The sequence below is a fragment of the Colias philodice genome, chromosome 26, assembly GCF_061535455.1.
Source record: "Colias philodice isolate Cphi_HAF_F1 chromosome 26, ilColPhil1 Martin Lab GWU primary, whole genome shotgun sequence".
NCBI lineage: Eukaryota > Metazoa > Arthropoda > Insecta > Lepidoptera > Pieridae > Colias > Colias philodice.
Genome location: NC_143111.1, coordinates 9,283,569 through 9,297,299, shown reverse-complemented (window position 1 = coordinate 9,297,299; position 13,731 = coordinate 9,283,569). Strand labels below are relative to the sequence as shown.

General features: G+C 32.6%; 2 protein-coding genes across 5 annotated transcripts in view; one reads left to right on the top strand and one right to left on the bottom strand.

Annotated features, from left to right (window-relative positions):
* The window catches only part of crm (cramped chromatin regulator), a 44,661-nt gene that overhangs the window by 20,300 nt on the left and 10,630 nt on the right, over positions 1–13,731 (bottom strand). The window lies entirely within an intron of this gene.
* On the top strand, positions 2,380–12,460 carry LOC149477091 (lipase 3-like). The gene is made up of 7 exons (XM_089711426.1): positions 2,380–2,469; positions 9,987–10,197; positions 10,475–10,586; positions 10,748–10,988; positions 11,179–11,337; positions 11,617–11,817; positions 12,287–12,460. Exons 1-7 carry the CDS (start codon positions 2,380–2,382, stop codon positions 12,458–12,460), a joined length of 1,188 nt encoding a protein of 395 aa, XP_089567552.1.

Genomic DNA, 13,731 nt, shown 5'->3' with positions numbered 1-13,731 from the left:
TCTCAGACTTACCCGATATGCACAGAAAATTTCATGAGAATCGGTCCACCCGTTTCGGAGGAGTATGCAGACTAACATTGTGACACGAGAATTTTATATATAAGATTAATTTTATTTTTTTACGCAAAAACCAGTTTAAGAAGAGGCATTAGTTACATAGATGCCATTTGATTAAAACTATTTAATAAATACGTCATACGAATTCATTTTAATTTCGTGTTTCCTTAATATGAAGAGCGTTTTTAATATTTATTTTAACAATAAAGATAATTATAATTTTTTGTAACTGATTGCGAATTGCAATATCAAAGGTACAAACGGGCTACAAAAAATGCATCTTGCTGGCAATTATATTTTATTTTTCTATGTTATATTTACGGCTCATAACTCAGTTTTTTGCTGATCAGAAATAGTTATCAGAAAATGACACAAAAAAAGAATACTTATAATACAAAAAATAATTAATAAATTTCAATTAAGACTATTGCTGTAGTAAAAAATCGATTCATTCACTTTCATTTTCTGTTTTATTGAAATGACGTCGTTGGATTTAAAATATAGAATGATTGACAAAAATCTATTTTAGCGTACATATTTAATTAGTATTTTTTGTTTACGCAAACATACCTATTTAAGTTCATTCATAAATACAATATACTTTAAAGAATATTATTTTAATGGCTATTTTTAATATCGATTATTAATAAATCAGCTTTATTATTATTTCTGTTTGCTTATTGATGTAGTGGAAAAATCCTCCTTCCGTCCTTAGTCCTTACTACTGAGGGTCATAGTTATTTTGGTAGTTTCTGAGTTATATAACGCTATTTTTGTCAGGGTCTTTAATGGAAAATAAAATATCTAATAATATATATGAGTATTTCCTACTTATATTATTAATACTACCTTTATGACCCGGATATTTTCGGTGAATCTTTAAATGGATATAAATATACTAGCTGCGCCCCGCAGTTTCACCTGCGTGGCTCCGCTCCTGTTGGTCTTAGCGTGATGATATATTATAGCCTATAGCCATCCTCGATAAATGGGCTATCTAACACCGAAATAATTTTTCAAATCGGACCAGTACTTCCTGAGATTAGCGCGTTCAAACAAACAAACAAACAAACTCTTCAGCTTTATAATATTAGTATAGATTTCACATTACTATAAATACGTTTTTTTTCGTTTTGCAATTCGAAAGGAATATATGATTATTGTTAATAAAAACGACATACTTTCAATCAAAGAATAATATTTATTCTAAATAAATACTGCAAACCTCAGCAAATAAAACGGCCTTTGCTGACTCTAATTTTGTCAAAATATAGTTCATTCTTTATTAACGTTTTTTAGTAAATTTTATTTCTCTTTTCATGTAATTTGTGAATCGTTGTTTCTCTTTTGACAAAGTTTCAACATTTTTTTTGCAATGTATGTCTTTGTGGTTTTAAATTACTTTAATTAATGGAAACAAATTTCCCTTACAATTATCTCAGAAAAAATCCCCCGTCGCAATATCCTTCCACTTTTATAATTTGCCTTAATAACAGGAAAGTATGAGCTTTTTTCATATAAAAATAATAGCATTTTTACCTACCTACATTTTGATGTTAAAATAAAATTGTTACATTACTCAGATAAAATAATTTTAAAAATTGCAAGAGAAAAAGTTGACCAAAAAATGAATTTATTTATATGTTTACAATTCTTGAGTTTATTTATAATACTTTTAAAATTATGAATTAAATCAAGGAAAGTCCTTTAAATTGTCAGAAACTATTTTGATTTTATACTCATACTTTATTGATAAAATAGGTTTAATATTTTTCACTAATCTTATATATAAAAATGAATCGCAAAATGTGTTGGTAAGCGCATAACTCGAGAACGGCTGAACCGATATCGATAATTCTTTTTTTATTATATTCCTTGAAGTACGAGGATGGTTCTTATGTAGAGAAAACGTAAACATGTACCACGGGCGAAGCCGGGGCGGACTGCTAGTATGATATATTATGCATCATCCATAAACCGACATTCTGATTCATAAATGTTGGCAATTCTTCACCCATTAAGCTAATAGCTACTACATCGAATAATAATCAAAAATCGCATTGGACGCGCCCGTTCCGTAGTGACGCGCGAACGCACAGACGCGGAAATACAATTAATGTATACAGCAATATATATGAGGGCGTTAGTAAATAAACAATAGTATGAAACGTCACCGCGGTACGAAAACTTTGCTCTGCGTAGGATGACTTAAATAAGCAAAATTAAACGTTTTCAGTAAAAAATTACTAAAAATATCAATAAAATAGATCGATAATTTAATTTTACTACGAATATTTTATTTATTAAAAATATAATTTAAAAATGTATGTGAAAATGTTTGCTGTGCTTTTTGTGATATCGTTCAGTGCATTATGTAGCGCACAACTTCCGAAGGAAGCTTATGTTACAGTGGTGAGTTTCTCAAAATTATGTGCTTTTATCTAAATAAATAATAGCTTTTAATTAAAGAAAGAAAGAAAAGAAAGAAAGAAAACATTTATTCCAACACACACAACACACATATAAAATAGCATTGTAAATTTTAAATAATATGTAATAGAAGACATAAATATATGTGTGGTTGCATGCAAATGTTAAAATGTTGAATTAATTTTAATTCCTTCGATATGTATTTTTTTTTCGATAAATAGCAAACTGTATTATAACATAAAAAATATCACAAACCTTACGTATTAAAATACCTACCTGAAGTATTAGAAATTCGCCAGCTAGTTTACAAAATATTTTTGTGGTATGTCACTTAATTATGTTCTCAAAAATTCCATAAAACAGTATTTATTATTAATATAAAACACACGGCTTTTAAACATCAATTATAAAATCAAATATTTCATAAATGAAAATATAATAAAAATCTCGAGTCATGAGATCAACTCTTGTTGTAATGATATCACTGTAATTAATAATTATCCTACTTTGTATTACCCTAACCTATTATACATACCTGATTGGACTTATAAAAAAACTATAATGATAATTACAAAGTGTAGTCAGGCGATTATCACTACATAGTATAAAACAAAGTCGCTTTCCCTGTCCCTATGTATGCTTAAATCTTACAACTACGTAACGGATTTTGATGCGGTTTTTTTTAATAGAACGAGTGATTCAAGAGGAAGGTTTTAGTATATAATTTTAAATTTATTAGGTTTTAGACACATCGGGCGAAGCTGCGGGCGGTAGCTTACCGCTAGAACAGCTAGAATAAATTTTCTGACTGTAGATACTTATAATTCGTGCTTTACCTCCAAGAAAATTTACTCTCATTTTCCCACAAGGATAATAAATATCAATTAATTTTTCATCAAGCGACATCGATCATTAATTCTACACTATACCTACATACAAATATATTTTATCCGCAACTATATATACTAGGTACTTATATTAAAATTGCATCAGTATCTACTTGTCTGTATGTTGAACGGATTTCGATTAAGTTTTAAGAAGCTCGAAGGATTCGTATAGCGAAACCAAAATTTGAAAGATTAGGGATGATAATTTGTAAATGGAAACTTTGTCTCGTGATTCGTCTCTTCAGTCTCTTCCTATTTTATCTCCTTGAAAATTGAATTTAAATAAATATAGGGAAATAATGGGACAGATTAAACAATGTTTGAATTTGAATTTGATACCAAACATTACCAGATAAGTAGGTTCACGTGTGCATTGAAACATTATTTTTTCTCATCCCTATAGAATATTGTTAACAAAATTAATAAAAAAAAAGCGCGTATGTAGGTTTCTATATATTCATAAGAAAAAATTTAAACTAAGAAAGATTCACTATTATTTTGTCCCAAAAATAATGTTTTGAACAAAATAAGAATTCTGGTTAAACATCGTCATCAACGAATATTTTATGTAAATATATGTATAAACTAAGATAATAATAATAAATCTAGACACAAAACATCCTTTCGAGATTATCATACAAAAATGTCTTATATGGGATATTTCATTATAACCAGTTTTTATTATACGCGTGATAAAATATTTTTAATAATAGCAAGGTAATTAAATAAACCAGTAGGTAATAATAAAATGTTTCGCACAAAGTAATTAATATCTACTTAAGTAGTTAACTACATGATTAAGTAGCAGTTCCATGACAGGCTGATAAATTGACTTTTTTTTTAACTGACTCTAATTATGCTAAATAAGGAATAAGGAATATCCAAAAAATAATTACTTGCCATACTCTCGATCCTAGATTATATTATGCGTTTTGAAAAGTACGTAAAATCCTACTATACCTACTAATATTATAAATGCGAAAGTTTGTGAGGATGGGTGGATGTTTGTTACTCTTTCACGCAAATGCTACTGAACTGATTACAATGAAATTTGGTATGTAGGTAGCTGAAGATCCAGAATAAGACATAGGCTATTATTTTATCCCAGAAATCCCACAGGAACGGGAACTATACTTGTTTTTCTTTGAAAACGCGGGTGAAGCGGCAGGCGGCAATCTAGTTATCTATATATATATTATATATATATATATATATATATATATATAATGGGATATAGGGATGCACGTACAAAGTCGTGGGCGGAAGCTAGTTATAAATACAATACAACGTCCTCCGTCGCGTCTGTCTGTTCGGGAAAAACTTACAAAAGACTGCACCGACTTTTATTTTACTTTCATTAATCGATAGACACACAAAATTGTAACTATATTCAGGTTAAACAATACGGAACAGTTGTGAAATTTTGTTTTCAATAAAACAAATAAATAATAAATATGGCCTATTGCTAATATCGAATACGATTTGCATACATTTCCTAAAATATATCCGAGACAGAGTTATTTTAATAACTCAATCGATTGATATAATATTAATATATCTAACATGTTTATGGTGTTAGGAAGTTGTATAATTTTTATAGACGGAAGTGAACATCAGAGCTTATATATATGTATTATGGTATCTATACGGAAAATGAATTTGATTACAAAGTACTTATATAATTCAGTTTCCAGAAGTTTGTTCTAGACGCATGTTATTTTTATGGCTGGCGTCCACTAGGCGGATCGGGCCGGGCCGCATCGCAACGCAAAAATACGCCGGCCTATGTTTTGTATGAAACATCGTCCATTAGCGACGGATCGGGTCGGGGCGGGCCGCAACGCATTGGCGGATATCGCTTCGCAGGCGGATTTCTGCCGGCGGTGCGCTGCGGCCCGGCCCGCCCCGACCCGTCTAGTGGACGCAGGCAAGCGGATGTAAGCGGCGAGCGTCTGTTAGATAAAATCCGCCTAGGCGGTCCGCCGCGCCCCGTACAGGTGGACGCAGGAGCAAACAGCGCGTCCATTAGAGACGGCCTGTTGCGATGCGGCCCGGCCCGATCCGCCTCTAATGGACGCCTAGCATTAAGATCGAGAGGTCGCAGGTTCGAACGAACGAACAATTTAAGAACGTAAATTATGATAATATTGATGAATTTTTAAAAAATTGGTATCGAGAAGGATATAAAATATAGGCCTACTGACCTAAATTCACTACAACCAAAAAAAAGTTCAACAAAATTGCCTAGCAGTTCGCGCGTTATTTTCTGAAACAATACTATTATTTTGTGTGTAGGTTAAATTCTTAGTCAAAAATTCATTCATAAACATCGTTGATTTGCCATTGGAAAAATGTTTTATAAAATTAGCTCTATTATTCTGTAATAATAAAATAATTAAAAACTAAGGACGTGTACTGCTTGAAGCTATAACGATTAATCTAATATGGACTTTATGATGTATGCAACAAGGTTTTCTTTAAATTTGGATATACATTACACGTATTTCTTCTCATCGGTAAATCTATAATAAATTTATTAATGGCTACTATAAAGAGTAAATACTAAGGTTAAATTCGCAATTTTGCCAACCAATATAAATATCCACTAAAAAAAATATTGGTAGCGCTCTATATTTATTTATTTAATTAATTTTATAACTCAATAAAATAATGTAAATCATAAGATGATAATATATGAAGATATGATGCCTACTTATTAAATAACACAAACGTTTTCTACCTAATAGACCATTATTTACAGAATACGCATTTCTTCAACCGACAAATAACGATATCGATACGATTTTAAGTAGTAGCAATGACGTTTAACAGTGTTGTAAAATATAATAAAAACGTTATTAAAATTCGATGTGAAATTCAGATACGTGTTCTGAATGTCTTGCCTACGATATCTTTGTTTGTTCACTTGCGTGTTTGGAATGAGAACATTGAGGAAGGAATTTTTGCATATGATATAATACAGCTGTCGCGCAATATTGGTATTAAGGTATTAAGGCCGTGTACGCGGTCCGTGCGCTGTTTGGCTCAAATAGGTGATTTTTCAAACCAGATTGTCCATCAACCACTTATCTTACAAACATATGAATTACTAATAATTTTAGGAAATTTTATTGTCTATGTAGTTAGTTAAGAGTTTTTTTCAATTAATACAGTATTTCTGAATACCATCAAGATAACTGAGCCGATGATTACTTGATTTCACTTTTAGTGTCAATTTCGAAGCTAAAAATATCTGAAATTGCTGACAGATCTAACACACAATTATTTTTAACTAACTGCAAAAATCCTTATTAAAATAGTTAGTTAAAAGATTTTTTTATTTTGGACTCCTAACTTACGAAATTAAAATCCGAACAATGTGAATTTTTTTAGAAATTATAGTCGACAAAATGATTATTTTCATCAAGATATTTGACTTTATTGAATATAATTTATACATATTGCAATAAAAGAATGTCTTACTTATAAGATAAAATTTAAAAAATCAACTAAGGTACCTCTATTATTTTTCTACAATTTTTTTTAAAATACTATAAAACACTGCGCGCGACCCGATTAAAATCAGTCGGCAGCGAGCCTTTCCAGAGAGAGGACATGTTGCTCGGCGCTCTCCTGTGGACCTATGCTGTTCATAGTAAAAGGATAGCGCAAGCCGCGATCTATCGTAATAGATCGCGGAGTTTTTGACTTGCGTTAAATAGAATATGCGCTCTTAACTGTTAAGGTATCGAGAATTTAAATGACTAGCTATGGCCCGCGGTTATAGCCGCATTGCTCCGCTCCTATTAGTCTTATCTATACTAATATTATAAAGAGGAAAAGTTTGTAAGTATGTATGTATGTATGTATGTATGTATGGTTTTCACGCAAAAACTACTGGACCGATTTCAAAAATTCTTTCACCATTAGAAAGCTGCATCTTTACTGAGCAACATAGGCTATATTGCATTTTCAAAAAAATTAGAGATCCTTACCAAAAATGCAATAATGTAACCCAAGGTGTAAAAAAATCCTCAATAAAACTTCTGTCATCGCGTGCGCTGCGGAATCTATTGAAGATAGAACAAAAAAATGTTCTACGGTATTATAGAATGGATCAATATCTACAAGAAAGTCCGCGATACCATATGTCCATCTTCAGTAGTTATGTTACTACAACAACTTTTTTACGTTTTCAAAGTAAATAGAAGTGCCGACAGTAATCAAACCATGTTATCCATACACATATATTAATCCTTATCCCATTAAATGATGTTTTATTATAGACTGTTTCAATACCAGCAAAATACTTTTTAAATGAAAAGAATTGGATATTCCATTCAAAAGATATAACGAATTTTTAAAAGTGTCAATCTACAGAAAATAGTAGGTATACTGTTCGAGCAGGCCGTAGTGCAGGGGTCACGGAGGAATTGTACCAATATGCGTCTTGACGGAACACAGTGAGGTTTTGGTCGGTAGGAATCCGACATAACCCACGGCCCCTCCCCCGGAGGCCGTGGGTATCTATGAAAGATTTCCCCACTAAAACAAAAAAAAAAGGCCGTAGTGCGGGACGGGGTAAAGGTGATTTTCATGTGATTAAAAATTAAACCTATAGTCCGACCTATAGTAGACTTTTCACTGTAACGATATCGCTATCTATGCGGGTGAAACCGCAGGGCATTGCTAGTAATTAATATAGCCTTCATCGATTAAACGTTCTATCTAACATAGGAAGAATTTTTCAAATAGGATGCTTAATTCCTGAGATTCAACCAAACAAACGAACTCTTCAGCTTTATATTATTAGTATATTATGGTAATCTATAGTAGATATTTTTATTTTATATCCAGAGAAATACGGAAAACTTTGTTGATATAATAAAAAAATTGTTGGTTAGAACGTCAATCACCACAAAAATAATGTCTATTCAAAACAACTTTTTGCACCCATTTATATGTATGGAGGTATAAAATATGTGGATGTTTACAAACAAATTTGACACATCTTAATATATATAAATCTCGTGTCACAATGTTTGTCCTCAATGGATCCAACTTGAGAGATCCAACTTGAGAGATAGGATGGTTTAAACATGTAGGTACCACGGGCGAAGCCGGGGCGGACCGCTAGTAAGACATAAATACCAAAATAGACGAACTTGAACTTGAACTAGCTACTAGCATGTGCTACTAGCTAGCTAGAAATCAGACGACGCGGACGGTATCATTGTCTCAAAATGTCAAGTTCAAGATAGTTGATTAGACATTGCACCATCCTCATCTCATTAGACCTTCATTACATTGTCAAGGCTGCCATTATCCTTATTCCTTTGTCAGAAAGTTCCCATGTCACTATCGGACAATATGTGATATCAGTATTTATATGAAACGAAGATGGTATACTGTCAGTTTGTTTGCACAACAGATAGGTAATTGAATAATTGTGCCAATTTACACGTCATATATGCTGCTGATGCAAATCTTTAAGAAGGAATTTATGGCAGTTTTACGATCTTGTTTTTATGTGTGCATATTATTATCAACTAAATATGTCACATCAAATGCGACCGACATTATCAGTAAATTAATCTATTTTGATACAAAAACAGGTAAATAAAACGCGAAAATCAGTTCATTTGCTTCCAAAGAAATAGTTATAATTGCTATATTAAAATCATACACAATACAATTTTATCACTAGATATAAAGCAAACTCTCCGAAAAAAAAAGAGTTATAGTTAAATGAAATAATTGAGCGTAAGTTTCCAGTTTACAGATGTATTTATAAATAAATTGTCAATACATCTACATTACTGTATATTCAGATCGTGGAAGACACATAGTAAAATGTTATCTGAGGTTAATTGAGTCGAAAAATACGATATCGTGTAGGTAAATCTGCATCACGGACTTAATTGTGAAAATGCCTTCAAAGATATGAGACCGTTATTTTACGGAAGCTTAAAATATAGTCTCATCTAAAGCACTTGAAAATAAATTGGAGTATATTTCAGGAAAAAGAAGGAAGGACAAACGAATTATCCAGGACAATCCTTGAAGAAATACAAATAATTATAATTTTTGATGGCAGTCAATTGTAAATAAACTTAATTAACACGTTAAATACGAAAGAATTAGCGACTCTAAAATATTTCAAATTTTGTCAAGCTAAAATACCATAACGAAAAACGCGAAGTCACACGTACGTGTTGAAACCCATAAAATTCAAATCAATGGTTCTTTCAAATTTTTCAATTTCCTGCTTAAAACAAAGTTAATAGTTTAGTTCATCCTTCATCAATCATTGGTTAATTAATTGACAATTGATATTTATTTTTAATTACTGCACGGATGGTCCAAGTTTTTGTCTTTTAATTAGCTTCATTTTAACAATGGTATTACGACCACATGGGTATTTCTATACCAGTATTATGAAGAGGAAAGATTTTTTATATGAATTAACATAAAAAACACTTCTGCGGTTATAAATTATCGCCGGGCGAAGCTGGTACAAGCGACTCGTATTTAATATTACTAGAAGATATTGCCATAATTTGCGGATCCTTTGCCTAACTATCTCTTGTCAATTCTTCTATCTCATTTCAGCCACAACTAATATCATCAGCAGGATATCCAGTAGAGAAGTACAGAGTAACCGCCACCGATGACTATATCCTACAAATATTCAGGATCCCAGCTGGCAGACGAACAGCCAGAAAGACTGGCAGCGCGAAGGGGAAGAAAGCAGTTCTCCTGATGCACGGTCTCATGGGCTGCAGCAGTAACTTCCTTATTATGGGCCCGGAGAGAAGTTTGGGTGAGAGGCTTTTTTAAGGAAATATAAATTATAAAGTATCCTATGAATGGATATTTTTAACTACCGGGTCGTTTATTTTTAGGTCTTTAAAATTGTATGCAGCGAATGACTAGTAAAACGTATGCAATTGAAATAAGATAGTATTATAACGTGTGTGACTGGGCAACATTTTTCTTTATGGTAACTGGTCAAATTTATGTTTAAGAATTGTTTGTTTTGTAAAATGTTTACATTACATTACACTTAACATTACATTAACAACCGTCTTCTATTTCAGGATATTTACTTGCCGATGCAGGCTACGATGTTTGGTTGGGCAATTTACGTGGAAATTCGAATACTGCTCACAAAAACTTAACCCGAGCTGATCCACAGTTTTGGAAATTCAGGTATTGATTTACTCATGACTTTTTGTTTAGTTAACGCAATCCGTGGAGGATTAAATAATATATTATAAGGTTCTAACTAGTTTTAATGCAAAGAAAATATTCTGTCCTATTAAAATTTACTAAAGATATCTTAAACTTAACTATTTTCGTATCTTTTCCAGCTTGGATGAGCACGGCAAATACGATCTGCCAGCGATCATTGACAAGGTTCTCGAAGTGACTGGCTTAGAGAAGATCCTGTACATCGGCCACTCGATGGGCACAACCTCATTCTTCGTCATGATGTCCGAGAAACCAGAGTATAATGAAAAAATCGTGGCCTTCGTTGCCTTAGCACCGGCTGTGTACTTGGCCAATAATAAAGCGGTGATAGAATGGATCGTAAAAGACATGAATTTAATCGTAAGTTACTTTATAATAAATAACATTTTAGAACGAGGCATTGCATCTAGCTGCCTGATATTTCCACTTTTTTCGTAAAACTACCCACAAACCAACACAGTTTTTTTGTAGATAACTGTAAAATTATATGTTATTATGAATTCAGACAGGACACATAACAAAAAGTGGTTTATAATTAATTGTTTTCCAGAACAGAATGAAGGCTCAAGGCTTACTGTCATCAAATTTGTTCGATAACATGTGGAAGATTATATCCAATAATGCCTGCAGAATGAAGCGACCGCAGGAGAACCTGTGCGTCCAAGTGATCTCACTAGTTATGGGGGAGGATAATGATCAGCTCGACATGGTGTGTTATTCTTTGTTTTAATTGATCAAGCATTTCATTTTTTATATTTTTAGTGAACTAAACTTTTTTAAAGTAGCTACTGTTTTTCATTGAGTGCTACAACAGAAGTGTATGAAAAAGATTATAAAACATATACATGAATTTCACAAATTAGGCTCCTAATTTGAACTGATATTTTTCATATTCTCCACAACTTATAAGAGGAGAGTCAGAATAACTTTCTATTAATGACATAAAAAAATATTCTACCTACAAATCTATATAATGTCCCTTTTCCAGGATATGCTGCCAGTATGTGTCGCAAGAGTACAGCCCGGATCGTGGCAGCAATACGAGCATTACGCGAAGATCGCACTAACCGACGTGTTCACGGCCTGGGAGGACGGCCTGTACGGCGCTGTGAGGCCGTACAAACTGACCAACGTGAGAGTACCAGTCGTGCTGGTGTATGGAGAAAATGATCGACTAACGGAAAAATCTGTGAGTGTTGTATATCCATACTAATATTATAAATGCGAAAGTAACTCTGTCTGTCTGTCTGTAACTCAATCACGCCTTAACTACTGAACCAATTTGCATGAAATTTGGTATAGAGATATTTTGATACCCGAGAAAGGAGATAGGATAGGTTTTATTCCGGAAATCCTACGGGAACGGGTTTTTCTTTGAAAACGCGGGCGACGCCGCGGGCGGAAAGCTAGTTATTTAATATACAGTTATTATAATCATATTTTTATCTCGTTTAGTTATATTTGATGAATAGTCTGAAGATAGGTAAGATCGAAATTGTAATGAGACACTAAGAATTGCCATTTTAAAACAGTTGGAATATAATCTATCAATCAAATTGTAACCGTTAGATTACAATCTGCCATACAAAAATTTTTATTAACATTATATACCTTTAAAGCAGTTACACATGAACTAATGAAGCCATTTTATATTACAGCAAGTTTTAAGATTAGCAGATGAGCTAAGAGCCAATGGAGTATTAGAAGAAATTAAAGCAGCAAAGCCAAAGATTAACCACATTGACTTTATATTCGCCAAAGATATAAGCACCATAATCAACAAACCATTAATTAAAACTGTTCACAACTTATATAATAAATATGGATCATAAATTGGAGTTTTATTTATTTATATTATTGGACTAGCTGTTGCCCGCGACTTCGTCCGCGATTACGTCGTTTTAGGTCATTCGTCGTTTAAAAAAAATACGTGACACTTTATTTTTGAATGTTCTAAATTGTCTCTTATAAAATTTAACTACATTAAAATTGAACACTCTGAAAATCTTAAAATCGGAGAAAATTGAAAATCTGAGGAAAACATGAAGGAATGTGATTTAAATTCTACATTACTTAGTATTTCAAATAATAATCTAAATTAAATGTAGATTAACAGTTTGAGCGCACCGTTATAGAATATGTACCTAAGTATTAAATTACGTTAGTTTACATAGTAACAAAACAAAAACACGATGACTTTCTTTCGCGCTCGGTACCACAAACTAAGCATGTTAATGGTACGTGGCCCGCGTCACTTGACCCCCCGCGAGTTCCCCTCCTTTGCTATGCGAAAATACATTCGTCGCCCTGCTGTAGGAAAAATTGTAATACTGTGGCCTGGGCGTTATACACGCCCAGGGAGTTCCTGAGTGCCGATAGACATTTATAACAATCTTATATTAATATCACCATCTTGAGGAAAAGCTTCTAATGTCGATTTAAAACTGCATACATACGAATTAACCTGATGAAACATGTTCTAAAATTGTGAAATGAGTTCAGTTTTAAATTCGAGAAATATTGATAATTCTTGTATTCGACTATTCGTTGTAGTCGAATACAAAATATATTTAAAGAAACTTAGGTTGGCCTTCAGGCAAAAGGGATCCTATCAAATGGTAAACTTGACCTTGTATCTTAAAAGTAAGCATGAAAGGACCTTCTGATAATTGTTGAGCACCAAAGGATCATTTGAAACGCACTACTATAAGAGCGAATATTGTCTAAGAACTGTTTAGATTGCACGTCATGTTCCTCTAAAAGTAGTGATTTCAAAGGTTCCGGTGTATCTTCAAACGAAAGCCGACTCCTTACTCCACTTTAAAGCATTACAAAAATAACATACTACGTTAATATCGCCTATACAGAAGATGATCTGTAATCAATTGTGAGGTTATAAGAAAACCCACTTTTATATTTGTCGGACCCCACCACCGAATTCGTAGATTGATCTTCTATGTTTACCTCTAAGTCATTAAGACTATGCGAAATCTGTCTGCAGTAAGAGGGGCCTCTCGCTATTCGTCCGTTTCCAGAGACCGAATAGTTTCAATTCTTAATCTTTCATTAAACAAACTTAATAATCGTTTTTGTCTCAATTAAT